The 13,947-nt window shown below is 42.3% G+C and overlaps 1 protein-coding gene across 1 annotated transcript in view; it reads right to left on the bottom strand.

Moving 5' to 3' along the window:
* The window catches only part of LOC143300290 (uncharacterized), a 152,589-nt gene that overhangs the window by 107,183 nt on the left and 31,459 nt on the right, over window positions 1-13,947 (bottom strand). Inside the window, exons 6-14 of the mRNA XM_076613885.1 lie at window positions 12,224-12,859; window positions 10,822-10,938; window positions 9,471-9,580; window positions 8,985-9,063; window positions 4,672-4,837; window positions 3,765-3,882; window positions 2,426-2,671; window positions 1,903-1,979; window positions 1,364-1,629 (exon numbers count right to left, since the gene is read on the bottom strand). Coding sequence (XP_076470000.1) covers window positions 1,364-1,629; window positions 1,903-1,979; window positions 2,426-2,671; window positions 3,765-3,882; window positions 4,672-4,837; window positions 8,985-9,063; window positions 9,471-9,580; window positions 10,822-10,938; window positions 12,224-12,859 — 1,815 coding nt within the window. The remainder of the gene's footprint in view (window positions 1-1,363; window positions 1,630-1,902; window positions 1,980-2,425; window positions 2,672-3,764; window positions 3,883-4,671; window positions 4,838-8,984; window positions 9,064-9,470; window positions 9,581-10,821; window positions 10,939-12,223; window positions 12,860-13,947) is intronic.

Here is a 13,947-nt window from a genome sequence, read left to right as displayed (position 1 = left end):
AAAGAAGATAATTTTATCAATTTTGACTTGCTAAATACCCACAAAATCAAGTTATTATGATATCTCATCATAGCCCAGAGTATACGAAAGAAACATGCAAACTTTCAGAGAAATATTTCAACAAATATGTTAGTTGTGAACAGATTAGTGAACCCACTGAAAAAAGTGAAATTCTGTCCCTTTGGACTGGATTGTGGGGACCCCCAGTTATGCATGGATTACATCTCAGAAGAACTCTTACTGGCTGTAATGTGAGTACCAGATGTTTGCTCTGATGTTCCATGAACTGTAACTTCAGTTTCTGCAGTATTTTTGTGGTTTTTTATGCTGCAGTGTATGTGTTTACATCTCGATTTTTTTATTTAAAGCATGTTCATTATATCAATTTTGCTCCTTCTAATTTTATATAAAATCAAATTATTATGGTATCACATGATATAAGAAAAAAAAAGAAGCAAAGTTTCAAAGAGATATTTCAAGAAATAAATCAGTAGTGATCAGATTAGTAAAGGCACTAAAAAAAGTGAAATTATGTCCCTTTCTGCTGGATTGTCCTTACCCCCAGTAATGCATGGATTACATCTCAGAAGAACAATTACTGGCTGTAATGTGTGTACCAGATGCTTGTTCTGATATTTAGTAAACACAAAAAACAATCTATGCAGTGTTTTATGTGGTTTTATGTGCTGCTGCATATGTGTTTATGTTCAAAAAAATGTTATTTATTAGAAATAAATGATTATTTTATCAATTTTTCCCTCACTAAGTACCCACAAACCCAAATTATTTTGGTTATCACTGCATAGCTAAGGGTATCAGGAAAAAACATGCAAAAAATCATATGGATATCTAAATAAATGAATGGGCAGTGAACAGATTAGTGAGCCAACCGAAAAAAGCAAAAATTAACCCCGGCACACAGCAGTACAAAAAAGCTATTATATTATGGCAGTGAAGGGGTTAAAGAAAGCTGTTGCCAAACATACATTTTTACAACGCCCACCTTCCAATAGGTTTTCTCTTTCCCAATATCATATCTGCCTTTATTCTTTGTTTTAAAATTGTGTGCATGTGTTTTACTTTCCATTTAATAAACAGCCATTTTGTAAATGTTACATGTTTACTTTCTATTTAATAAACAGCCATTTTCTAAGTGTTCCAAAAGCAGCAAGATTTAAGTTCCCCTTATTATTTTGTACTTCAAATTTCAAACGTCACACTTCATAAATCTTTTCCCCCCAAAATTAAGATGGATATAACAACAATGTTACTTATGTTTAATAAAGCAATATAATATAGACTTACAAAAAACCCTTCTTTCCCCTTTAAGTTATGCAGACACACAGGAACACAATCAACTAACTTCTGTCGGCTTTCTTTCTGGGAGGTGCTGGGGCACGCGGCTTTCTAAATGGCCCATCGAAGGAACCGCTGCCTTTGGATGGCATACCACCCACAGTAAAGGTTGTCTTCGCTGACAGGTCAGTGCTGTCAGATGATGACTGGTCAGTGACATGTTTGGAGTTGAGAGATGATGACTGGTCAGCCACATGTCTGGAGTTGTGAGATAATGATTGGTCAGCAACATCTCTGGATAACCCCCCTTGGATGCCTCCCTTCTCTGCAGACCTGATGTGTAACGATATTACAAATAATTATCCACATGCTACTGAGGCTTGTGTGCAGCACCATATTTCACAATATCCAAGACAGCAGGAAAGATACAAGTCCAATGTACAAACATTACGTGAGCTGTTTGTATGCATTCTCACTTTCTCAACTACTCCATTTATGAACTGTTCCAAATTTCCTGAAAGACATTGTCACTTATTGATTAAGAATCAGGGAAGCTGTTCAGTCAAACTTAGCTGATGCACAATCAAAGTACCAGTTCACACGTACCTGTCAGCCGCACCCCCTTCCACTTCTTCCTCTGCTGGACCCAGACCGAACGACCCAAAACTACTGGCAAACTGGTCCTGCAACATACATCACACCTGTCTGTGCAACAATCAGCCTACATCTGATCTTTTGTTGCTTTTGGCCCAGCCCACCACACAGACCCAATGCTCAACTGATGTAAAACTGACATGCACTGAACATATGGGAAAGTTTGCACTCAAAACAGCTGTTTTGTTTATTTTCTTTATTCAACTGTAACTGCTATCTTTCTTCCTTTCTTTCATACCTCCACCCTCTCAACTCAATTCAATGCTCAGTACATAACTTGTCTGGATGATCATAGTACCAAGCTGACCTCAACACACACACATTACACTGAGATCAAATAGAAAACTGGCGGGCTGTGATTTTCTTTTTTCTTCCTGGATGAGGAGAGAGGGGAGGGGGTAGAGTAAGCCTGCTGGTTGGAAGGTGGGGGTGAGTCGAAGGGAGAGAGGGGGGAAACTTACAGCCCTGCTGTTACCTCAAATGGATTTTCTGGCACATCCTGGCCACTGACTCCAGACACGTCCGTCCTGGGCACAGTGCCCTGCTTGCTCTGGTCAACAGCCGGCTTCAGGATGTCTTCCACATGGAAAGTGCTGCCCTCCAGGCTATGAGGGGAGATTACCTCGCTGTCTTGGAGCAGCGAATGGGAAGATGTTGGCATAAAGAACTTGGGCTGGAGTCCAGATTCAGCGTCTTCCTCAGTGTGACTAGATGGTGGAATCTGAAAAAAAAAAAAAAATCAGCATCAACGTGAAAAGGAAAGACCACAAAGATGTACTTTTCCTTTCTTTCTTTTTTTTTTTCTCTGTCACAAATTCAAGTTATCAAAGCAAAGTGCAAATTAGGTTATGAAAACAAGGACACATTTAATGACTTGGCTTGTGACAAATACACCTTACATCTAATAAAGTTCAAGAATGTGTTCCACTAAATTCACAAATCATGGGCCAAAAGCTTGAGTCTTTCTGCCTATGCATGCCATCAATGGTACACAATTGGATGAACAAAGTTAGCCTACCAAGGGTTTGGTCTTTTTTCTCTCAAAGCAATTGAAAATCCCTGTTGTAAAGAAGCAAGAGAGTCAGATATCTTTCTCTTTTCAGGCCCCCTCATTTTGGAACAAACTGCCAGAAAATTTGCGACAGTCTGGCTTGCTGAATTCTTCTTGGCCTGCTCTGAAAACACATCTTTTCCATTAACACCAATTATCCAGAGTTGATCTTGGTATGATCTAGTTCTAAAGGCATGCTTTATTGTGGGGAAGCAGTATGCCATATGTCTGGTGGGGTGGTTGAAGGTGTGTGGGTGCCTGAGTGTGTGTTGCAGGGATGTTCTGGGGGGCGTTATGGGTGGGTGGGTGGTTTCTAATGTTCAACTGCACAAATGCAATCTAGCATGTGTTTCTTCTATGTGTGTGTGGGAAGGGGGGTATGGGGGGGGAGGGGGAGGTGACGGGAGGGAGGAGGGGAAGGGGGAAAGGGGGAGGGGGGGGATGTAAAGCGCTTTGAGCTGCAGCAGTGTTTCTGAAAAAAGTGCTATAAAAATGTCCATTATCATCATTATTATTTCAACCCTTTTCAAATAGTGAAGTAAGTCAGATTTCAACCCTTTTCAGATAACTAAACGAAAATGGATTTCAACCCTTTTCAGTGAGATAACTAAAGACAAATTTCACCTCTTTTCATACAGGTATATAAAAACGATCTTCACTGAAGGAGATAACACACTGAAATCACCCAAATGTCCTCTCTCTAGAAACACAAAGCTACTCCTTCCACTGAAGGTGCCCTGCCCTATCTTTCAGGACACACTACCTCAGTGACAGGGGGTGGGTCAGAGGTGACAGGCTGATCACTGTCTGCAGAGGCTCCACTGACGTAGCGGAACGGGGGCCTGGTGACCGACGCTGGAACCTTCCGCCTGCCTCCGTCACTGCACACACCATGGACATCTGTCATAACACTGCTGCATTACTGACACAAAACGTCACAAACATTAGCGGTGCAGACCTCTGTCATAACACTGCTGTATAACTGATTCAAAATGTCACAAACATCAGTGGCGTGGACATCTGTCATAACACTGCTGTATAACTGACATAAAATGTCAGTGGCGTGGACATCTGTCATAACACTGCTGTATAACTGACATAAAATGTCACAAAAATCAGTGGCGCTGGATTAGTGTCAAACTTTCTTTAGGGACAGCAGTTAAAAAAATTTCACACAAAGAAATCTGATGAAACTAAAAAAACACATAAACAATAACTGCATAATTTGGAAGATACCACTGAAAATTGGAACGTTCATGACTACTGTTATAGTGTTTACATACATCACAGTGTTAATAAATTAAAGAATAATTCATACCAATGATTGCTTGTTTTAAATTTTACCCATGTCTGTATATATTTGAGCATACAATCATGCACAGTCATCACATGTGTGTATGTGTTGGAAAGGGGGTCCTCCCCAAGCACAAACAGCTAAAGAAAACACACACACAAAGCCCGGATAAGGAGAGGTGAACAAACAACTGTGCTGTAATGACTACTACTTTTTCTTCTAAAATGCACTAGACATTTATTTTTCGTTGCTTTACTTCTCCTTTATCAATATTCGAACGTGAAACCAGCTTTGATATTCAAAGTTCTTTAATTCACAGTTCCTCAGCAACGTCTTCAACAAAAGCCGAATGTCATAAACAAGAGAGGGAACTCACCTATCACCCCCACTGCTTCCGTCCCCACCTCCATCCCAGGGGAGCGGGGAGTGGGCGACATCCCCCTCGGCACGCTGTCGGGTCAGGAAGAACTGGGACGTCTGGTCTGCACTTCTCCTGTTGCCCCGGCATCCACTGTCAGATGACGTTTCATCTTCCAGACCCGCTGCCACATATACACACACGTAACAAATGTATCAAAGAATAAAATATATGTATCAAAACAGGACATTTGTAACTACACAACTCATAGTCAAGAACATAGCCTTTGTGCTCAAGGACTGGTTATGTCATGTTTCCAGAATTTACTCAGACTGAAAGCTTTGAAGTCTGAAAATAGGAAAGACAGAACTGGAATAATGATGATTAAAAAAAATAAATAAATAAAAAAAAGTACACAGATGGAACTGGAATTTACTAACAGAATCAGGGTGTCTCCAGACATCAACATGTCCTAAAACAGAAACAGTTCCTGTGACTACCATATAAAATGTAAAACAGTAGAGCAAAGACTAGAACATCTCATTCCCCCCCCCCCCGCCCCCCCTCATAGAATGTAATGTTTTCTTTTTTTGCATGACAACTACACAAGCTAGAGTTTTCAGAATGTCTCATAGTATTCAGCAGCCATTGTTACATGCACCTATCAATTTTCATTCAAATATATCCACTCAAACCCAAAATATAGTGTTCCTTAACAAGGACATGACTGTAAAAATGTCATTTTGAGAAAATGGACACGTTAATGTAACTGTGGCTGCATTTTTTACCCATATACATTAGTAAAAATGATATCCAAGAATTGTTTACTTATTCTGCACATCTATGTACTATGTGAGTGTGTTTTCCTGCAATCTAGAGTGTGTAGAGCTTCAGAAAGCACCAGGGCCACGTGCGCACGTGTGTTTGTGTATGTGTGTGTCAGTTTTTGTTCTGTATCAGAAAAAGATGTCGCACACACACACTGCACTTAATTTGTCATACATGTTAGTACTGTTTTGCATGCTTTCATGTCACTGGGAGAAGGAAAAATACAGAAAAGGGCAGTGGAAAAAGTCACTAAACAAGCATCAGGTGGAGATTTGTGGCAACACAGTGAGTTGGCTTTATCACCAACTAAAAAGATTGGTACCTCCACTTATTAGTATAACCATCTTCAGAACCCATCCACTGATCTAAAAATAAATATCAGTGGGTCCATCTCCCAGAGACCTGAAGTGGAGCAACACATGTCTGTTTCTTTACAGTTGCTACACTTGTATCCGTTGAACAGGGTACTGATTGTTTTTATGCTCAATATCACGTTCCCCTCTGTGCTCCACTCTTCTTCTGTGCATTTTCTTTGACCACCAGACCATGTTTCTGGCTCAGATAGGAAATTTTCTTCCTAAAATTACGTTTAAATAACATATTTACCGTGACCCACTGGTGCAGACTCTGGCAGGGGTCTGGATCCCTGTCCTGTCCAAACTACTAGTCCACTATGCGGAGAAATCGAAAGAAGCTGCGGCAAATAGCCTCCCTTGGTAGTTACCTCCCTTGTGTTACCGGAAGCAGCATCCTCTTTGACGGCAGTGTAAAACATAGCATTGCAGCATCCAACACTGAGAAGAAGCAGGGAAGCTGGGAGGGTGTATAATATGGGTCAAGGTAAGTATGTTACTTAAATGTAATTTTAGGAAGAAAATTTCTTTTTAATTACACATACTTAACCGTGACCCACTGGTGCACAATCACACGACAAGGCGGAGGGTTTGCCTTCTCTAATTTTAGGATGTGGTAACCGTAATGGCCTGCTTGAAAAACATCATGGCCCTTGGGCGAGCGTCCCGCAGGAGTTGTCCCTGAGGTTTTTGTGCTTGAGTGTGGCCGGGTTTATTCCAGAGGCCTCAACTCTGAAGTGTGGAATGTTTCTGAGCATGATCAGGTGAAGAGGACCATGATCTGAAGCTATGAGCCCTGGGCACTCCATTGTAAGTTTACAAAACTTAAATAGCATACACTGTCCCTCAGGACAGATTACAGCTGCACGTGGAAAACATGACCAGAGTTGCAACGGACAAATGTGTATCATTTGGGTGATCTATCTGGGGACCTGAGAAGGCAGAGGAACCAGTGTATGTTGCCTGAGACGTGGGGACCAATTGAATGATCCATGCTGGGGAAGTGACTTTGGGTATTTCGGACAAAAAGTCTGGCTGAAATCAAGGGAAAATGGAGATGTCCTGCTAGAAGAGATGTCCTGAGAGAGGTCCTCAGCATTATGTTCCGCTCTGATCAGCGACCCACTGTGAAGGGAATGACTGACAGTACTAGAGTTTGATGGCATTAAAGGCTAGGCAATGGGTTTGGCTTGAGCTCAGGGGACTATTGGAATCTGATATGGGAGGTTTGCGCTAGAGGGTCTGTTTTTGAGTGGGTGAGTTGGCGACAACACTCGCCAGGGATGATGGGGCTGGGAGACAGGGTGTACTGCGTCACTGAAGGCTGTTGGTGCAGGCAAAGAAGACTGAGGCCCACAGCTGTATAGTGGGAGAGGTCTTGGACCACAGCTGTGCTGATAAATGTAGCATAAAGAGAATCAGGTCAGTGTGTTGAATCCTCACTTTACTGAGAGCCTTTCCAATCAAAGGAAGGGAAGAAAACAGGTACCCTATGGGGTTGTCTCACTTGAGCACGGTTGAGCCTCAATGTAAGGAGGTGCACGCGTGGCTTGATCTGATGAATCCACATTGGTTGTGGGCCGATTGGGAAAGTGATAAATATGTTTGAAGGAAACTGTGGCAACAGGCAGAGGTAGCCCACCAGGATGTTGGGCTTGCCTTAGGCATGACAGCTGGATCTGTAGAGCTCCTCCATGTAAGCTGACAGGTGATGGGTGCGCACCCCCCCCCCCCCCCCCCCCCCCAACACCCCCTTTTTGTTGCTGCAAAAAACATCACTGGCATGTTGCCTGTGCATAGAATGGCACACATATGGCAACAAGAGACTTGAAGTCCCTAGTGTCTCTTGGACAAGGCTGTGAAATTGCCCAGGTAGGTACCATTATGAAAGGGGCCGACAGAAGACTTGGTGGCTTCTCTGCCTGAGTGTGGCATGTTGAAGCAACTTGCAGAATGTTGTCGGCAGTCAATGGCTGGGTTGGATCAGGCTGTGGGAGTGCACTTCATGTGCCTCCAGGCCATCGATTTTCTTTCTGTGGTGGAGTTCCTAATGGAAGAGGATGTCTCCATGGGGAAAATTTGCACTGAAGGTACTTTAGTGAGGAAGGGGACCAGACCCATGACAGGCCTCTGGCCCTGTGTGGTGTGCACGAAGTCTGGGATGGAACCGGGCGGGGCAGTGAGAAACGTGGCTTTGGATGTGTTGTACTGACCATTTATGTCAATGATGTGACATAAGTTTACAGTAGGGTCAACAGCAAGCTGAGAACTGTATAATCAGTTGTTTCTTAATTGCAGTTGGAAATCGTTTGCAGCTTAGTCTTTCGTGAAGGACTATGACTCTCACACTAGGAGGCAAATTGCACTGGGACTTAGTGCTGCAGCCTTGGGGGCTAATTGGCCTTTGGGAACCATCCCAATGCAGACAGTCCTAAGGCCCCCTTGATCAAGTTGGGCAAAACACTCTCCACTATACGAATTCCAGCCTGGATAATCAGGACAGCAGTTACCTCCTCTGCTGTTCTGATGGTCATTGTCGTACACGACTGGTGTACTGATCCTAGAAGGACACCAATCAGCATGCGTAAATCAGGAAACAGCTGCTGTGTGCTTGAGGGATGAAGGTGTCCACCATGCAGGTTCTGCTGAAATGTAAGGAAGCCAGATGGATGTGACGGGGTCTTGTGGGACAACTGTGTGCCTGAAAGACATGGTATTGCTTCCAAAGTGACAACAAAGTCATCCTCTGACAGGCCCTAGGCTGAAGACTGGGGCTCCAAGATGGGATAGCTTGCCTAGGCTAGAAACCTCTGGAAGTGTCTCATTGGAAAGACCATGCTTGAGAAGGAATACCAATCTGTAACCACAGCAGTAGCTGTGTGCTGAGACTGTAAGGGTCAGGCAGGGAAGACCAAGTGCAGAAAGTACTTTCCAACACCAAATGTTTGAGAAGTTGATGCTGGATCCCTGTTCAAGCAGGGTGATGGGCCGAATTAATGGGCCAGAATGCGGCATCTGCTGTGCTGGTATGAGTGGGCATAAAAGTATGCCCCTGTGGCTAGTGAACAGATTGCTGTGCTTTGTGAGAAAACACATTTTAGAACGATTTTTTCACATTTTGGTATGCCGTGCGCCACCTGAAATAAGTACCTGGCAAAGGGAGATTACTGCGGTCAGTGTCCTCTTCATCCGCCCCCTGGCCCCTCTCCCTTGTGGATAGAGCCAGTGACTGCAGAAACACAATGAAAACATCTCTATAAACACATTCCAATCAGAAATAAACAAAAGAATAACATCAGAACAAACAAAAGAACAACATCCTCCCCAGTACACTGCTCTGCTAAACCTGTTCACCCAAAACCACAGAGGCAGAGAAAAACAAATGTAAACATCTGGCCAACATAAGTCTCAAAGGCTGGGCACTAGCTCAACAAAATGGTGGTCGGGGGCAATGCAACGAATTATCAAGTAATAAAATACAACAAAATTTTTTTTTCTTTTAAAAGAAAATGAACAAGTTATCAGTCTACTTCTGAACCACATGAACCAAGCGTAACATGAAGTAACAACGAATCAAGGATGCCAGACACACAAACTAAAGTGAACTACTCAGACAGACACAAGCCAAAACCTCACTTTTCTAACCGCCTCCAGCTCATCATCCGTGTCAATTTCATTTTCACTTCCATCCCCGCTCATGAACTGTCGGCGGAGTTTGGTCAGCAAGTGCTCCCCTTCTGCCGTTCCTGTACAGTCAACAATGAACCTTGGTGAAGGAGGAGGGAGGGGAGAATGAAAAAAAAACAACTGGTATTGAAACACACACACACATGAGTACAGATATTTCAATAATTAACAGCACCTGCATGTTATTTTACAAAAAAATACCTTATACACCCATACATAAATATTTTTTCTAAACATTGTTATTTCAGCACACACAGTTATACATGAAAAAAAAAAGTATATAAATGTGCACAGTACCTGGTTTAACAACAAAATTCAATCGAAAAAAAGAGAAAAGGAGAGGAGTGGGAGGTTATGCTCAGTGTTGATTTCAATGCAGAGCTTCAGACAACATATACCTTAGGGTGGTTAAGTTCACTGTTGATCTGAATGCAAAACTTAAGACAACATAAATATTTACATCTTAGGGTGGTTATGTTCACTGTCAATTTGAATGCGGGCTTCAGACACCATAAATATTTACATCTTAGGGTGTTATGTTTACTGTCGATTTGAACGCAGGGCTTCAGAAAACACAGAAGTATTTGTATCTTTAACTAATCTGAAGCCGTGAGAATGCAGCGACTGAGCGGGTGAGCACGGGCAAGCATTCTGTGTGTGTGTGATCAGAAGTGATTTTTAAATATTTTCTTATTTTACTTGGATTTCATGTATCTTAATGTTAATGTACTAATTTTATTGGCGTGACATATGTTATGTGCATGCATATGTTGTATGTGTGTGTGTGTGAGTGAGTGAGTGAGTGAGGGAGGGAGGGAGGGAGGGAGCGAGCGAGCGTGCGTGCGTGTGTGCATTTTACTTATATATACGATTTATTCCCTTGATGTTTTTATTATGTATTGTTGTACAATACCTTATGGTCTTAACGTGTGTGTGTGTGTGTGTGTGTGTGCATGTGTGTGTGTGCGTGTGCATGTGTGTGTGTGCGTGCTTGCGTGCGCACGTCATTTTTAGTAATCTATACCCTTTTTTGTTGGATGTTTTCATTTGTAAATATTGTTGTGCAATACCCTATTGCCTTAACATGAGTATGTGTGTGTGTGGAGAGGGGGTTAGTCTATCGTCAGCTATTGGGAATTCTTATTTGACTAGTTTTAATCTCTTCTTATGTTGCATATGATGATTTTATGCCAGTGTTTACAACGAGCCTGTGATTGCACAACTTAATTTCCATGTGGATTAATAAAGTGTTTTTGATTGATTGATTTGATTGATAGATTGATGGAGTGGAACCACTGACCTCTCTGCTGGTTGCTGGCAGTCAGACTGCTGCGACTGCTGGCTACTTCGCTTTCCTCCCCGTCTCCAGCAAATGACATAGGTGTCTTACGGAAATAGCGTGAGTCAAGGCCAAAGTCTGAAACAATCACAGCTCACCCAGTTAGTTTGTTGCTGGTTTCACTTTGCCATCTACTGGTTCACCAACGATCTTGTGAAATAATGTCTTTGGTCATGGAGTTGAAGAACATGTGTGTGATTCAGAGTACCGTAAAGTTCAGTCTATAAGCCACAACTTATTACCCCAGCTTCAACCTCTGCAGCTTATACAAGGATGTGGATTATTTGAGGATTTTAACGATCCTGGGAGTGTCACGTTCTCTGTCTGTTCTTAGCTGCCCTTAGCTGCCCTGATTTCTGTCCATGAATTTTTGGATGAGCTTCAGGATAGTGTGCTAACTGTTCATGTTTTATAAATCAAATCCACACACATTAAAGCCTTCAGATCAGCATTCAATTCTACTCTGCTCAAGCGCACACCTTCATCATGCCGAAAATGCGACGTAATGCCTATGATGCAGCCTTAAAATTGAAAGCAATCGACCTAGCAGACGACAGTGTAAGCGGCCAACCAGCAGCGACCTCCACCTTGTGTTCATGAAGTGAAAGCGAGGCTGAAGTCAGTGACAAGATGGAGGAGGAAGTTGTGCTGGTTCTTGTCAACTCAGACACTGAAGACAAAGATTTCAGTGGATTCAGTGAGCAGGATGACGTTGAATAAATGTGACTATCCCAAAATTATGGATCTTATTTTCGTTGTGTTTATTTTTATATTTTTTTGTGGCACTAGCAGTATTTTCGCTTGCTTTTCTTTGTGTTGTTCCCGCTTGTGTTTATTTCATAACCTACTGTATTGACAGCTTTTCTGTAGTATCAGTATGTGTTCCAGTACCGGTAAGAAGTGTGGCTTATAAGCCAGTGCGGCTTATGTATGTATGAAGTTCAATTTTTTTCAAAATTTAGTGGGTGCGGCTTATATACCAGTGCACTCAATAGACCGAACCTTATGGTATTCAGTTTACAAAACAATGTATGATTTTTCAACAGTCACACAATTTTCACTGTTTCAGAACAAAATTAAACCAGTGTTTTGGACTGGCACTGACTGTGTTTTGTACTTCCTTAAAAATCCTACCAGTGACACATCTGACCACTGACAGAGCTGATGAGAAAATAGTGGAGTGAAAATTTAACCATTAGCATAGCTTACAAAAAGTCTTATTCAGTGTAACATGGAATGGGAAATCTGAACAGACTTGAGCAGATATTTTTTATCATTGGTACAATAAATTATTATTTGTGGTGGCATGAACTGGAAAATGCTAACAAAGTTATCTTAACCACTGGGACAGAAAAGTCCTCACCGCTGTTAGAGCTGACAGGTGGCTGTGTCCGGGCAACACTGTCTTCACACTCCTGTCCTTCCCCCACACGGCTCTCAGTTTCTGCCAGTTCTGCCTGCAGTGTCTTTCCCCCCATTGCATCCTCCATCTCCTCCTCCCGCCCTCTGTCCATACGCCCCCTGGTGGGCAGGCTGAGCAAGGGTTCATCAAAGTCAAAGTCTTCGTCGCCACTCTCCCTGCCCGACAGGCGGTCCTCCTCCAGGTCACTGAAGTCCACTCCGGCATCCAGCTGCTTGAGGTCGTCCTCCCCCAGCTCCACACAGTGCACACTCTGGTCCAGCTCCTCCCCCTCCACCACATCGTCCAACAGATGGCCGGCAAACAAGGCCACCGCCCCCCGCGCTGCTAATCCCTGCTGCCTGCCCTCACTGCTGACAGGCTTGGGACGTTTCTTCACCGTTTCCACCTGGCTCCTCCAACATGGCATGTCTTTGGAGTCCTGCTTGGAATCCTGCTTGGTGGAGCTGTCCGACCAGTCCTTGGAGTCTGTCGTTTTCTCCCTGAGGGTGGAGTGGGAAGGGTCCATTTCCTTGGGCCTGACCTCCCGCACTGGGTGCGCTTTTGGGGTGGATAAAGGCAGGACACTTGCTGACAGTTCTGAAACAGTCATTAGACAGAAGAATACAAACTGTTAAGACATTCTGGTGAGATCAAAATGACAGAAGCTTAAGGAACAGAAATCATTTAATGTCTATACACTTCTGAGAGATTAAAACAAAGAATTCACAATCAATGTTTCATAATGAGAGATCAAAACTTAAAGAATTCACAATCAATGTTTGGTAACTTTTACATGATCAGTCTGTAGAATGAGAGTGAAATGCCAGTCTTGACTGAACCAAAGGAAAAACAAAAAACAGTGTGAAAAATCAAAAATGTGTTCTCTGCCATTAAAGGGACTCCGGCAATAAGAACAGACATGCTCAACCATGACAAAGCAAGATCACAAATGTTCAGTTAGTAGACATGGACAACAACAACAAAATTAACTGAAAAGAAAAGAGCAACAAAGAAAAAAGTTTTTAATATGTTTGGGAATATTTTCTTACCTTTGGTCTGCTTGTAGTTGTGTGTGTGTCAAGAGTAGAAAAGTTCTTGAATAAGTTAAAATATAGAAGAAAGTGGTGGGCAAAAGGAAAAGAAAAGTATGGGTGTGTTGAATGAGTGTCAAACTGTTAACAAAATTTTGATTGATGCTGAGTTCCATCTGAACACTAGAACTGGCTTTTTCTCTGCCATACCCACATGCCAAACTGTCCCACAGTGGTGTATTCTTCTCTAATATGTTTAACTGTCAGTCAACAGGTCAGCAATGTTGACTTTTGAATGTGCGTGTATATATACATACATGTAAGTATGAGTGATTGATTAGTAGGAAATGGTGATAACTTGCATGGTTTATTGTATGCACACATCCAAATGAAATAAACATCTCTAAATCTTTGAATCAAATCAAAATTGCTTTATCTTCTCAATATGTTTTTTTTTTCTTTTTTCAGTTTTGTATTGTACTTGTGTACTGTATTAAAAAAGAAAAATCTTTAGCCACAAGATTTCCCTGTGTGAAATTTGTTCAGCTTTCTCCAAGCAGAGTGTATCTCCACATTTTGACATAAACCCCTGTTTTTCTTTCTGCTTCTCCAAGCAGAGTGTATCTCCACATATCGACACAACTAATCTTTTTC

Source organism: Babylonia areolata, chromosome 26, assembly GCF_041734735.1.
Source record: "Babylonia areolata isolate BAREFJ2019XMU chromosome 26, ASM4173473v1, whole genome shotgun sequence".
Taxonomy (NCBI): Eukaryota; Metazoa; Mollusca; class Gastropoda; order Neogastropoda; family Buccinidae; genus Babylonia; species Babylonia areolata.
The sequence above is the reverse complement of the archived record's forward strand: the minus strand, read 5'-3'. Positions and strand labels throughout refer to the sequence as shown.